Source organism: Arachis ipaensis, chromosome B09, assembly GCF_000816755.2.
Source record: "Arachis ipaensis cultivar K30076 chromosome B09, Araip1.1, whole genome shotgun sequence".
Taxonomy (NCBI): Eukaryota; Viridiplantae; Streptophyta; class Magnoliopsida; order Fabales; family Fabaceae; genus Arachis; species Arachis ipaensis.
Window position 1 is genome coordinate 127327323 of NC_029793.2, and position 13032 is coordinate 127340354.

General features: G+C 35.7%; 1 protein-coding gene and 1 long non-coding RNA gene across 2 annotated transcripts; one reads left to right on the forward strand and one right to left on the reverse strand.

Annotated features, from left to right (window-relative positions):
- Positions 7939–8798, forward strand: LOC110266198. Its single transcript, XR_002353217.1, has 2 exons — positions 7939–8029; positions 8152–8798. It is a non-coding gene; the product is annotated as an uncharacterized LOC110266198 (long non-coding RNA).
- On the reverse strand, positions 8594–11055 carry LOC107618557 (calcineurin B-like protein 3). Its single transcript, XM_016320649.2, has 9 exons — positions 10934–11055; positions 10693–10853; positions 10314–10396; positions 10007–10066; positions 9788–9896; positions 9591–9643; positions 9420–9500; positions 9197–9309; positions 8594–8878 (listed from the first exon to the last, which is right to left on the reverse strand). The coding sequence occupies exons 2-9, from the start codon at positions 10814–10816 to the stop codon at positions 8821–8823; spliced, it is 681 nt and encodes a 226-aa protein (XP_016176135.1). The 5' UTR covers positions 10817–10853; positions 10934–11055; the 3' UTR covers positions 8594–8820.

Genomic DNA, 13032 nt, shown 5'->3' on the forward strand with positions numbered 1-13032 from the left:
ATGATGATTGTCACGTTCATCACATTCAGATTGAAGTACTAATGAATATCTTAGAAGCGAAATAAGATGAATTGAATAGAAAACAGTAGTACTTTGCATTAATCTTTGAGGAACAGCAAAGCTCCACACCTTAATCTATGGAGTGTAGAAACTCTACCATTAAAATTACATAAGTGAAAGGTCCAGGCATGGCCGAGATGGCCAGCCCCCTAAAACGTGATCACAGGATCAAAATACAATCAAGGATGTCTAATACAATAGTAAAGGGTCCTATTTATAATAAACTAGCTACTAGGGTTTACATGAGTAAGTAATTGATGCATAAATCCACTTCCGGGGCCCACTTGGTATGTGCTTGGGCTGAGCTTGAGTGTTGCACGTGTAGAGGTCCTTCTTGGAGTTGAACGCCAGCTTTAGTGTGTATGGGAAAGTGTGAAAGTAAGTGGGGTAGGTGAAGATGCTATGAGATCCACTAGTCCTGAGAGGTTAGGGAATTCAGATTCTCTGCCCTCTGCACTGGTGTTTGAATGCCCAGGGTATGCTCCCTGGCTATCGTTCAACGCCAGCAATGCTGCCCATTTGGGGCGTTGGACGCCCAGCTAGTACTCCCTGACTAGCGTTCAACACTAGTAACGCTCTATCTAGAGTGTTCTGTTTTCTCTGCTGAATAATTTTGTCTCTATTCTGACCGATGCACATGATCATGAACCTAAAAAAAACTTAAGAAAAAACAAAATGAAAGAAAATAAAATAAAATAATTAATAATGGTTGGGATGCCTCCCAACAAGCGCTTCTTTAACATCACTAGCTTGACGGTTAGCTCCTTACGGAGGCGAGTATGGGCTCAGAATTTTGCCCCTTACAGTGAACTTTCTTCTTGTCTTCTCATGAATGAGCTCCACATGCTCTAGAGACAGGACATGACTCACTGTATGTGCTATGACTGGTTTCTTAGTGAAGACAACTCATGCTAGGTGAGAGGCCTTCTGTTGGGACTTTTTTGTCCTTCCAGCCTCTAGGTACTTTCTTTCTAGTACCTTTATGCTTAGAGCTTGTTAATGGCTGCCCAACAGTAAACTTAGAATTGATGTTTTGGGGCTTTGCAAAGCTCTGCACAGAAAGAGAGGGTTGGAACACTAGATGTTGCACAGTTATCTCTCTATTTTTAGAGGGAGAGTTGGGGTGAGGCATCTTGAAAAAGATGTGATCCTTCCCTAGTTGTAGAGTCAGTTCTCCCTTAGCCACATTAATGATAGCATTGGCAGTGGCTAGGAAAGGTCTTCCAAGGATGACAGAGTCATCCTCATCCTCTCCAATATCCAAGACTATGAAGTTTGCAGGGATGTAGTGGTCTTCAACCTTTATCAAGACATCCTCTACTAAGCCATATGGCTTCTTCATTGTCTTGTCTGCCATCTCTAATGAGATGTTTGCCGCTTGTACCTGAAGGATTTCCAGCTTCTCCATTACAGAGAGTGGAATGAGGTTGCTCATCCTCAGTGATGATGGCCTTGCACTCTTCTCCTGGGTTTACTTCAGTGTTACTATAAAGAGTGTCAGGAGGAGTCTCAGGGATCCTCTTGCTCAGTTGACCAACTTGTACCTCTAAATTTCTAATGTAGGACCTTGTTTCATTCATGAAACTCTGAGTGGTCTTAGAGAGGTTGGAGACCAGAGTGACTAAGTGAGAAAGGCTCTGCTTAGGGGTCTCCATATTCCCTTGAGAAGATGGGAATTGTGGTCTGTTGTTGAACCTATTCTAGTTCCTTCGACCTTGATTATTGTTGAAGCCTTGCTGAGGCTTCTATTGATCTTTCCATGAAAGGTTAGGATGATTCCTCTATGAAGGATTGTAGGTATTTTCATAGGATTCTCCCATGTAATTCACCTCTTCCATAGTGGGTTGACCAGGATCATAAGCATCTACATTAGGAGATACTTCTTGGGTATTGCTTGTTGTAGTTTGCATTCCAGTCAAATGCTGAGAGATCATATTGACCTGCTGGGTCAAGATCTTGTTTTGAGCCAATATGGAATTCAAATTATCAACATCAAGAACTCCTTTATTCTGAGGGATCCCATGGTTTACAAGAATCCTCATTAGAAATGTACATGAATTGGTTATTTGCAACCATCTCAATGAGTTCTCTTGCTTCTGCAGGTGTTTTCTTCAAGTGGAGTGATCCACTTGCTGAGCTGTCCAATGAAATTTTGGACATCTCAGAGAGACAATCATAGAACACGCCTATGATAGACCATTCTGAGAGCATGTTAGGAGGACATCTCTTGATCAATTGCTTGTATCTTTCCCAAGCTTCATAGAGGGATACACCTTCTCTTTGTCTGAAGGTTTGAATTTTCACTCTGATTTTGCTCATCCTTTGAGGAGGAAAGAATTTAGCCAGGAAAGCGTTAATCAGCTTTTCCCAAGAGTCTAGGTTCTCTTTTGGTTGAGAATCCAACCATATCTTTGCTCTATCACTTACAGCAAAGGGAAAGAACATAAGTTTATAGACCTCAGGACTCACTCCATTGGTCTTGATTGTGTCACAGATTAGCAAGAATTCAGCTAAGAACTGATGTGGATCTTGCATTAGAAGTCCATGGAACTTGCAATTCTGTTGCAGAAGAGAGACTAACTGAGGCTTAAGCTCAAAATTGTTTGCTCCAATGGCAGGTACAGAGATACTTCTGCCATATAAGTCAGAGGTAGGCCTGGTGAAGTCACCAAGAACCTTTCTTGCCTTTTCTTGAGGTTCGGCCATGTCTTCAACTTCTTGTTCAAAATTTTCTAAAAGGTTTCTTCCGGAGCGTTGTGCTTTGATTTGTTGTAAGCTCCTCCTTAAAGTCCTTTCAGGTTCAGGATCAAGATTCAAGAGAGGTTCTTTATCCCTGTTCCTGGTCATATACAAGAAAAGAAAACAAGAGAGAAAGAAAGAAATAAAGGAAGCTTCTGTGTCTGATTTGAGTATCGAAGGCTCCCAGTGAGATGTGAAGAAAGAAGAGGAAGATAGAAAAGTGAAGATGGAAGAAGAGAGAGGAGTATAATTCGAATAAATAGAAGTAAATAGGAGAATAATTAGAAATAGAAAAGATAAATAAGAATTAAAATACTTTTATTTTTGTTTTATTTATTTATTATTTTCAAAAATTAGGTTAATTAATTAAAAGGATTTGAAAGTTAGTTAATGAATTTTCGAAAATAGAAGAGAGAGATAAGATAGAGATATGAAAAGAAGTTAAGAAAGATATGATCTAAATTAAAAAGATTTGAAAAAACTTCGTTTTAAAATTTAAAAGAACAAAAAATAAGATAGAAAAGATAAGATAAGTTAGATAAGAAAGATAAGATAAGGAAGTTAAGAAAAGATAAGTTTTAAAATTAAAAAGATTTGAATTTAAAATTTTGAATTTTGAAAATTAAATTTTAAATTTTGAAATTGAATTTTAAATTTTGAGATTTGAAATAATATAAGATAAGATTTTGAAAAAGATATGATTTTTGAAAAAGATATGATTTTTAAAAGATTTGATTTTTAAAATTTAAAATTAAGATAAGATAAGATAAAAATTTTGAAATTAAAATTTGAATTTTTATTGTTAATTTTCGAAAATTAATTAAAAGATAAGATAGAAAATATATATTTTTTTATTTTTGAATTTAATGAAGAAAGAGAAAAACAAGTAAAAGACACCAAACTTAAAATTTTTAGATCTAATGATTCTTAGTGTGCGAAAATTTGAAGGAAAAACACAAGGGGACACCAAACTTAAAAATTTTAGGATCAAAATAAAAAGAAAAATAAGAACACTTTGAAGATTAGGAAGAACACAAAGAACAAAATTCAAAGAATTTAAAGAACACAAGAACATGCAAATGACCCAAAATTTAAAATTTTTGAAAATCAAACACAAAATTTTCGAAAATTTAAAGAAAACACACAAGAAGACACCAAACTTAAAGATTGACTTAAGATTTAAACAAAAGAAACTATTTTTAAAAATTTTTAGAAAGAAAGACTCAAAGAATTGGAAAAACTCAACAAAAACACAAATACAAGACTCAAACAAAGAAAAGAAAAATATTTTTGAAAAAGGTTTTTAATTTTTTCGGAAAAAAAAGAAAAATAAAACAAAATAAAAGACTCTAACAAAATTAAAGATAATACTTGATCTAGGGAACAAGATAATTCGTCAGTTGTCCAAACTCGAACAATCCCCGGCAACGGCGCTAAAAACTTGTGCACGAATCCCCACACTTCGTACAACTGTACCAACAAGTGCACTGGGTTGTCCAAGTAATACCTGAGCGAGTCAGGGTTGATCCCACGAGGATTGTGGTTCGAAACAAGCTATGGTTATCTTGCAGGTCTTAGTCAGGCGGATAGAAGAGTTGTTGGATTTGTGAGATCTGAACTAGGTTGATATGTTTATAATGATAATCTTAAAACGTAGATGGTTAAGGCTTGGAGTTGCTTTGTCCTTCTGGATTAACTCTGGTCCTACTGTCTTCTTCAATTGTGAATGATTTTTTCTATGGCAGGCTGTATGTGATTGATGCTGGTTTAAGCAGCCGCCAATACTCCTCCATATCTGAACCCCGGGGTTAGTGTGGATCAATTCTGATTGAGGGTGAAGCTCCTGCAGTCCACTCTCCTTAGTGATCCTACTCAAAATGCCACAGACAAGGTCAAATCTTTCGGATCAGAGAATGTTGCGCTTTTGAGTTCTAGCCTCTACTACAGAGACCCTAATCTCCCCGTAAATCGGCTGAACTGGTGTCTCAAGAAGTCCCCAACGAAGTCATGGATCAGTCGTTTGAGAGATGTATAATCAACCTGGCGGTTCAATGCTTTCCACTGAGGTATTCACACGAACCCAAGTAGACACGGCTGGTTGTCAGGCACGCGATCCTAGTATGATGAACGGAGTTGGTTGTCACAGACCATCCCATTCACCATGTTGAAGAACAAATATACATCTTAGAATTAAATCAAACACGGATTGAAGAGAAACAGTAATACTTTTATTAATTTTTAGAACTCAGCAGGGCTCCTCCACTCAACCTAGGAGGTTTAGAAACTCATACTGATAGAAAATACAATGATGAATGAAAATATGGTGTAAGTGGCTGAAGATACTCAACAAAGAGTGATCATCTACTTTAAATTCTAAACTAATGACTAGTAAGGGTAAAACAGTTTTTTAGTGCTAAAATCCATTTCTGAGGCCCACTTAGTGAGTGTTTGGATTGAGATTTGATGAGATCCACATGCTACGAGGCCTCTAGGGTGTTGAACGCTGGCTAAGGGGTCCTCTATGGGCGTTTGGACGTTGGTTTCTTCTCTGAATTTGACATAATAAAAAAATAATTACCTAAACTCCTAAATCCCCATATCCATCACATAGTCCCAAGGAATTGGAATTTTTGACCCTGATTTATCTATATTATATCAACCAACAATTTACAAGAGTTAAATTTAACATGAAATTGAACTTTAATACGAAATAAAATTTGAGTTATTAGTACTTTTACCTGAAGAGTGTATCCAGTGCTGAGTGCAAATTAACGCCTCAACAAGTTCACAATCCAATTTATTGCGATGTGGATGTATAACTCGACCACCGGTGCTAAAAGCAGACTCTGAGGCAACAGTAGAAATAGGAATGGCTAAAAAATCTCTTGCAATCTTTTGTAAAGTTGGATATTTCACTCCAATATTTTTCCAATAGCCCAAAATGTCAAAATTTTCCAAATTTGTTTTATCTACCATAACACTCTCTTCCAAATAGAAATCCAACTCAGTTTTCGCGGCGCAATCTTCAGATGTATCTTCCACAAATTGCAAGTAGATAGAGTTAAATTTTCTCTTTGAAGATCCAGAAACACTATCTCTGATTTTTTCAATAGAACCATATATTGCATTCATGCCATCTTTCACAATCAGATTAACAATGTGAGCACAACAACGCATGTGAAAAAATTTTCCTCTCTTAACAAAGTTAGATGGTGAAATCTTATCAAGCAGAAGATGAATCATGGCATCATTTGTACTACAATTATCAACCGTTAAAGTTGATAATTTTCTATCTATGTTCCAATCATACAAGGAATTCACCAAAGCATCACTAAGAACTTCAGCAGTATGAGGTGCAGGCACATATGCAAACCTAGAATAATGTAAATATAATAAACAATCATGACTTTAAAAAATTAAATATTTAAAAGATGCTAAAAGCATAAATAATACCTTATAATTCGACATTGCAAGTTCCAATCATCATCAATAAAGTGAGCCGTAATCGCCATATAGCCTTTGTTTTGACAATCAGCACTCCACATGTCAGTAGTTATAGCAATGCGGCTTGAATTTTTTCCCAACAATTTTAGAAGCTTTGCCTTTTCAGCTTCATACATCTTCTCAACATCATTTCTCAATGTATTTCTTGTATAAAATTTGAACAAGGGTTGAGTCTCAGCCATAAACTCATGAAAACCCACTTGCTCAACAAATGACATAGGGTGTTCATCCCTAATAACCCATTTTGTGAGTGCTCGTCGTGCTGCCTCTTGACTAAATGTGAAGTTTCCAACCAAAAGTGAATCCGTCGGCCTTCCCGTTCCTGTAGAACCTGATGATTGTTGCACTGTTTTTAATATTGACTGCTTTGGTCCCCTAACAGTACGAATCGGGCAAATTCTAATGTGATCATGCAAGTGCTTAGTTCCTTGCTTCGTGTCACCTCCAATCTTTCTTTCGCAATATTTACATATTGCCTTCCACTTTCCATCTATTCTCTCCCTCCTAAAATGTTTCCAAGCCTCAGAAGTTAATCCTTTTTTGTTAGGACTGTTTTGCACTTCTTGGCTAACTTCTTGTCCTCCCTCTTGTGTTTCTTCTTGTCCTTCCTCTTGTGTTCCTTGAATATGTGCTTCAATTGCTTGACCCTCATCATCTTGAGTTGGTTCTATCTCATTATTATTTTCAATAGGAGTTGAGCTAAAGCTATCCATCCTATACAATAATTTTTTATACAGAAATACTAAATTAAAAATGAATACATAAACAATAAATTAAAACAAGCCAAAAAAAATTAAACCCAGCAGCTCAGAATCAACTCAGAATTATTAATAAATTAAATTATAAAATTAGAAATAAATTAACAAGAAACAAAGATATATAAAAAACAGAAATAACAAAAGAACAATTGAAGAAGACAAGACTCAAGTTAAATGACTAGAAAATCAAAACTAACAAAACAGTATCAAATTAAAAATTTATACATAATAATAATTTGTACAACATAGCTAAAGACTGATAGATAGAATCTAATAAGAAAACTGATGAAATAATAACTAAACAGGTGGCATAGTCAAAATAAATTAACAAAATCATTAACTGGTCAAGAATTCTAGTGTTTTGGTAAATAGATAATTTAGAGTTTAGAACTTTTAATTACCTTTTTATACAAATAAGGAATCAATTCATAAAAAGTTCTTCAATAGTATAATAATACCTTGCTTCTAATTATGTCACAGCTTGTTGGGAAGTTTCTGTGTTAGTAGGGGAGAAAGGAATTCTATATGTATATATGGAGCTCCTTAATTAAACAAGGGGAGAAAGGAATTCTATATGTATATATGTCACATAAAATACAAGAAGAAAAGGAGAGAGTAGTGAATCTTACCAGGGATAAGAGAGAAATGGCTGAAGATGTCAGAAACGCTGGTGACGAGAAGAGCGGCGAACGACGGGAAGAGAGCAAACGGAACAGGGCGCACGAGGCAGTGCGGTGATGATGCAGTCTGGGTCGGCTGAAACGGACAGTGACGAGGCCGTGACGATGGTGGTCGGAGGTTGCTGGCTGGGAGCCTGGGACGACGGAGAGAATGCAGAGACGAAGAAGAGTTAGGGCTGGGAACTCGAAGGTTTAGAGAAACTGGTGTAGTTTGAACGGATTAAGTGAATCAGGAAAAATTTTATTGAACTTGAAAACAGAGTGTAATATATGTCGATAAAGGCACTAGTAAGTGAAAATCATAACAAATGAGTTATAACTCAAATGGCATAGTTTTGGATAGTCATTTAAGAAATTGCGTGTTTGAGTCTCTATTTTTGGTGAAAAAATAAGTGAAAATCATAACAAAGTAAAAAACAAGTGAAAATCATAACAAAATAAAAGAACTTTAGACAGTTTACCAACAATATTACATTTTGGCAAATGCTGATGTGTTTCAAAAAAGACATTAAATCCAAAACCTTAAATATTTTCTAAATCCTAAAATTTTAAGCTTTAGATCCTAATTTTTAATTCTAAACAGTAATTTTAAATTCTAAATCTAAATTATTAATATAAAATATAATAATTTTACATGTACAATATTTTTACTTAATAAGGAGTATTTATGGATGAGATTTGCATTTTACATATTTGAAAATTTCATCTCTTAACAATGCAACCCCTTGGTTCATTTATTTGAATATCTTGAGAATTTGGAAAAACTACGGGTCAAAGAACGTGGTAATAGATTTTCCAGGACCTAATACATGTGCACAGCACATCACTAATTTATGTAATGGGAAAAAATGGTGTGGAAAATTTCAAGCAATAAATAAATAAATCAAATTTGAGAGTTTAACATCACCAAAATATAAAAAACAGCTGAATATGAATCAACAAAACAAAATTATCTTCTTCAAAGGCATAATAATGAAGCAAATCTCTCTGACATGTCCATTTTTTACACAAGAGGTGAGAAACCGTAGGAGAAAGACAGAAAGTGTCCATGTGATGATGAATGCTTTTGCTTTGAAGACTCAGGTATCATCTACTTGTGAATGGAACACAAAGCTTGGGAATGTTGTGGTGATATCCCTGCTCATCATACAAACCAAAATAATCATCATTGTAAAACAATACATCTTTTTTTCATAATTTCATTTATATGATTGTAAATAAATTAATTCGTATCCTGTTCAAGAAAGTTCTCAGCAAATTCAATTTTATGTCATTATATTGTTCTCAACACATACTAAGAAACTTTAAAAGGGTTTTAGTGATCAATAACAAACTTTCTTTCCTAATTGCCATTATTTTTCTTTGTACATTTTATTTTATACCAATGCCATGGTCTTCTTCAATTTTAGATTCCTAGGAACTAGGAAGTTGAGAGATCATAAGTTAGAAAATTACTTGAGATATTGAAGGGTCATGTTTTTCAGAAGCGATGGATGGCGCAAAACAAGGCTTCTCCACTCCTCTTTGTCGATCTTGCCGTCATGCTTTGTGTCAGCTTCCTCAAAAGTCTGAAGACATTCATCCAAAATTTAGTGTTAAATGGAGTGACTTGAGACCAAAAAATAAAAGAACAAAGTAAAATGAAAGCAAAAAAGAGAGTTGGACATGAGGGTCGCACCTTGTCGATTATACTCTCTATAACATCATCCGATAGGTTCATGCCAGATTCGGCAAGTGTAGCAACTACCATTTGCTTCACCTTTAGAGGAAAAGAAAAGCATATTAAAATCATGATTGTCCCAAATAAGGATCAAAATCTTTAATTTATCAAATCTAAGAAGGCTATTACCTCTTGCCTTTCAATGAAACCCTGCTGCTTGAGATCATACAATTGAAAGGAAACTGAAACAATAGATAATACAGTTTTAGTTTTCGTTTGTTAAAAATGAAAGGATTGGTTCAAATCTTGCATCATCCTTAATTCAAAAAGACGAGTGATAAAAAATTCGGTCCTAAAATGACGAATAACAATTTCAAACAACATACATTCAATCTTATCATCGATAGGGGCATTTGGATGGAAAACTGAGAGAGCACGAGCAAACTCTTCGAAACCAAGTATCCCATTGTGCTTTGTGTCAAACAAATCAAATACCTAAGAGAGAACAGATTGAGAAGCTCATACGAGATACTAACCATAATCAGATCAAGGAAACAGATATTGGTTTAAGAAGTTAGAAACAAATGAAAAGAAGTAAGCAATACCCGATCAGCAAATAAACTCTCTTTTTTATTCGTCTTGAATAATGCCAATTGGAACTCTTCCTGCAAATGATATATATGTATTAATGTTATGGGGAAAATGCAATTAAGTATAACATCTGGTAGATATTTTAATGGTAAATCCCTTATGATGGGATAAAAAAGACCTAGGCGAACAATGGAATTCATGGTTTCGTATAGAATGACAAGTAAAACATTTTTTTTCTTTCATAAAAGGTATAGGTATAGAAGGTCATTGACATAATCGTATGTGCAAGGCACAAGTCATCAGATGAGAGAGAAATCTAACCTTGTTAATCAGCCCATCATCAATCACGGCACTGCTGATCTTTTTAAAGAGCTCATAAAGTGCTTCGATTTCACTTACGCTAACTGCATACAGTTGCAGAAAAATAGTTAGTTATCACTGGTTCAAGCAATGTGCATCCATTCACAAGTAGTAGCATGACATATATTAGAAAACAGAAACAAATTAGATATAAATATCATCTGTGTGGTTTCATTTCTTTTTTTGTTCATCAATTCCAATCAAATATTTTCAAAGTCTAAAGGGAATAAATCAAGATACTAGATTTTAGAAGCATGTGTATCCAAACCAAAGATTCATTCATAACAACACAGAAGTAACAGTAAATGTATCCGAATCACATAGTAAGTTTGATGCATACACACTGTTTCCCTCGCAAGGAGTTCAGGATCTTCAAGGCCTCTTGACTGTTTATATATATCAAGGTCACAACACCGTAAAAGAGGAGCAAATAGATGCCTCAATCCCTCTATGCACTGCAACATGATATCTCTCCAAGTTGTAAATCAAAATACTCCATAACTGTTCCAAAAAGAAATCAATTAGATATTTAATTTAGTTCTTTCCTAATGAAATCATTGGTGGGTGTAGGGCCAGCTAACCTTTTAACCATTTCCAACTTCAGCTAATCAATCCAAATGCCAAGATATCTTAATTTGGAGGAACCACTGGGAACAATATATTCCAATTTCAGAATTACAAGAAAAAAAAACCTATAGAGAAAATAATTAAAGACAAAACGCCCCCCAAAAAAAAGATCTGTGCTCTAACTTGGATTAAAACATAATTTCAAATTACTAATTACATCACTCTCAATGATCGAAAGTTATGTATTACTTTCTTCCAACCACATGCAATCAATCACATTTTGCACTGCAAGGGGAGTTTTCTCAAATCCACACATGTACATACATACATACATATTAAAGTCAGGAATTACAGCACAAAACGGGTGAAAACTTAAGTTTAGAACTAATACTATAGTGAAGAGAAAAGAAAGAAGACCAGCAACATGTGTAGAATAATAAATAACTTCCAAACCCTACAATGGAACTCATGCATGCAACTAAATAAAGCTTCAGGTTAGATTGTCAGATACCAAAAGCCTGCAAAATTAAGCTAGTTTTCAATAGAAAATCCAAAACTGAAGTAGAACCATTCATCTTCTAAACCTGCAACAGCCTCAAACTCCTTAAATCGTTCCAAACGTTTGTAAAAGGCCCCTAGATTCCACTTAGTGAATCCTAATTGCAATCAAAACTCATAACTAACACTTACTACAACAAACAGAGAACCTGAAACTTGAGGCCTGAAACACACTTAATCCTTGTACTAAAGTAGCTCAACCAATAAATTAAGCACAATAAGAAGGTGAATCAGCTTTATGTTTAGTCGATTCATGTATCACCGTTTTGGGTTATAATTCAATATATAAATGGTGCAGCAAATCAGAATTTTTCATTCTACAAAATATAAATTATTAATACAGAATAGCATAGCATAAATTCATCAACAGGCAACAGCTACTAAAATCAGAATTCAGAATTAATGGAATATAAAAAAATTAAAGTATGAAAAAAATGAAAAAACAGCCACCAATTATCAGAAATTCATAGAACAAAACATCCATTAATAAAAACAACAGCCACCAACTTCAAAAAATCAAAATCACCATCAAATTCATGAAAAAAGCAAAAACCTAAACTGAAATCCCAAAATACAAGAAGAAAAGGAGAGAGTAGTGAATCTTACCAGGGATAAGAGAGAAATGGCTGAAGAGGTCAGAAACGCCAATGAAGAGAAGAGCGACGAACGACGGGAAGAGAGCGAACGGAACAGGGCGCACGGGGCGGTGCGGTGATGATGCAGTGTGGGCCGGCTGAAACGGACAGTGACGAGGCCGTGACGATGGTGGTCGGAGGTTGCTGGCTGGGAGCCTGGGACGACGGAGAGAATGCAGAGACGAAGAAGAGTTAGGGCTGGGAACTCGAAGGTAGGAGGTTGCGGCGCTCTCTGTTTGAAGTGGGAATTGGGAACTGAGAAGAGGAGTAAGGGATTTAGGGTTAACTTTTCTATATATATATGCAAAGTGAAATTACTTAAAAACCAAAATAAAAATTAAATTCATAAGGATATTTAAGTAATTTAATATATTCGGGGATTGTGGGGAATACGGGGACGGGGACGGGGATCCCCGCTCGGGTCCCCGCATTTGCTTCGGGGGAATTTTGTCCCCCATCCCCGTCCCCGCAGGGAAAATTCCCCGTCATCGGGGCCCCATTCGGGGCGGTCCCCGCGGGGATCCCCGCTTCCTGGGGATTTTTGACACCCCTAGAAGGGGGCAGGAGCCTGGCATTGGACTTGGGCTTTGGGCTTTCTATTCTAAAGCAAAGTATAAACTATTATACATTTCCGGAAAGCTCTAGAAGTCAGCTTTCCATAACCATTCTCAATTTGGACTTTGGACTTCTGTAGCTCCAGAAAAGCAATTTCGAGTGCAAGGGGGTTAGATCCGGACAGCATCTGCAGTGCTTTCTCTGTCATCCGAACAGCATCTACACTGCTTTCTCTGTCTCTGAATCAGGCTTTTGCTCCAGCTCCTTGATGAGCGGATAATTTATACCCTTTTTGGCATTGTTTTTACATAGTTTTTAGTATGGTTTAGTTACTTTTTATTATATTTTTATTAGTCTTTATGCAA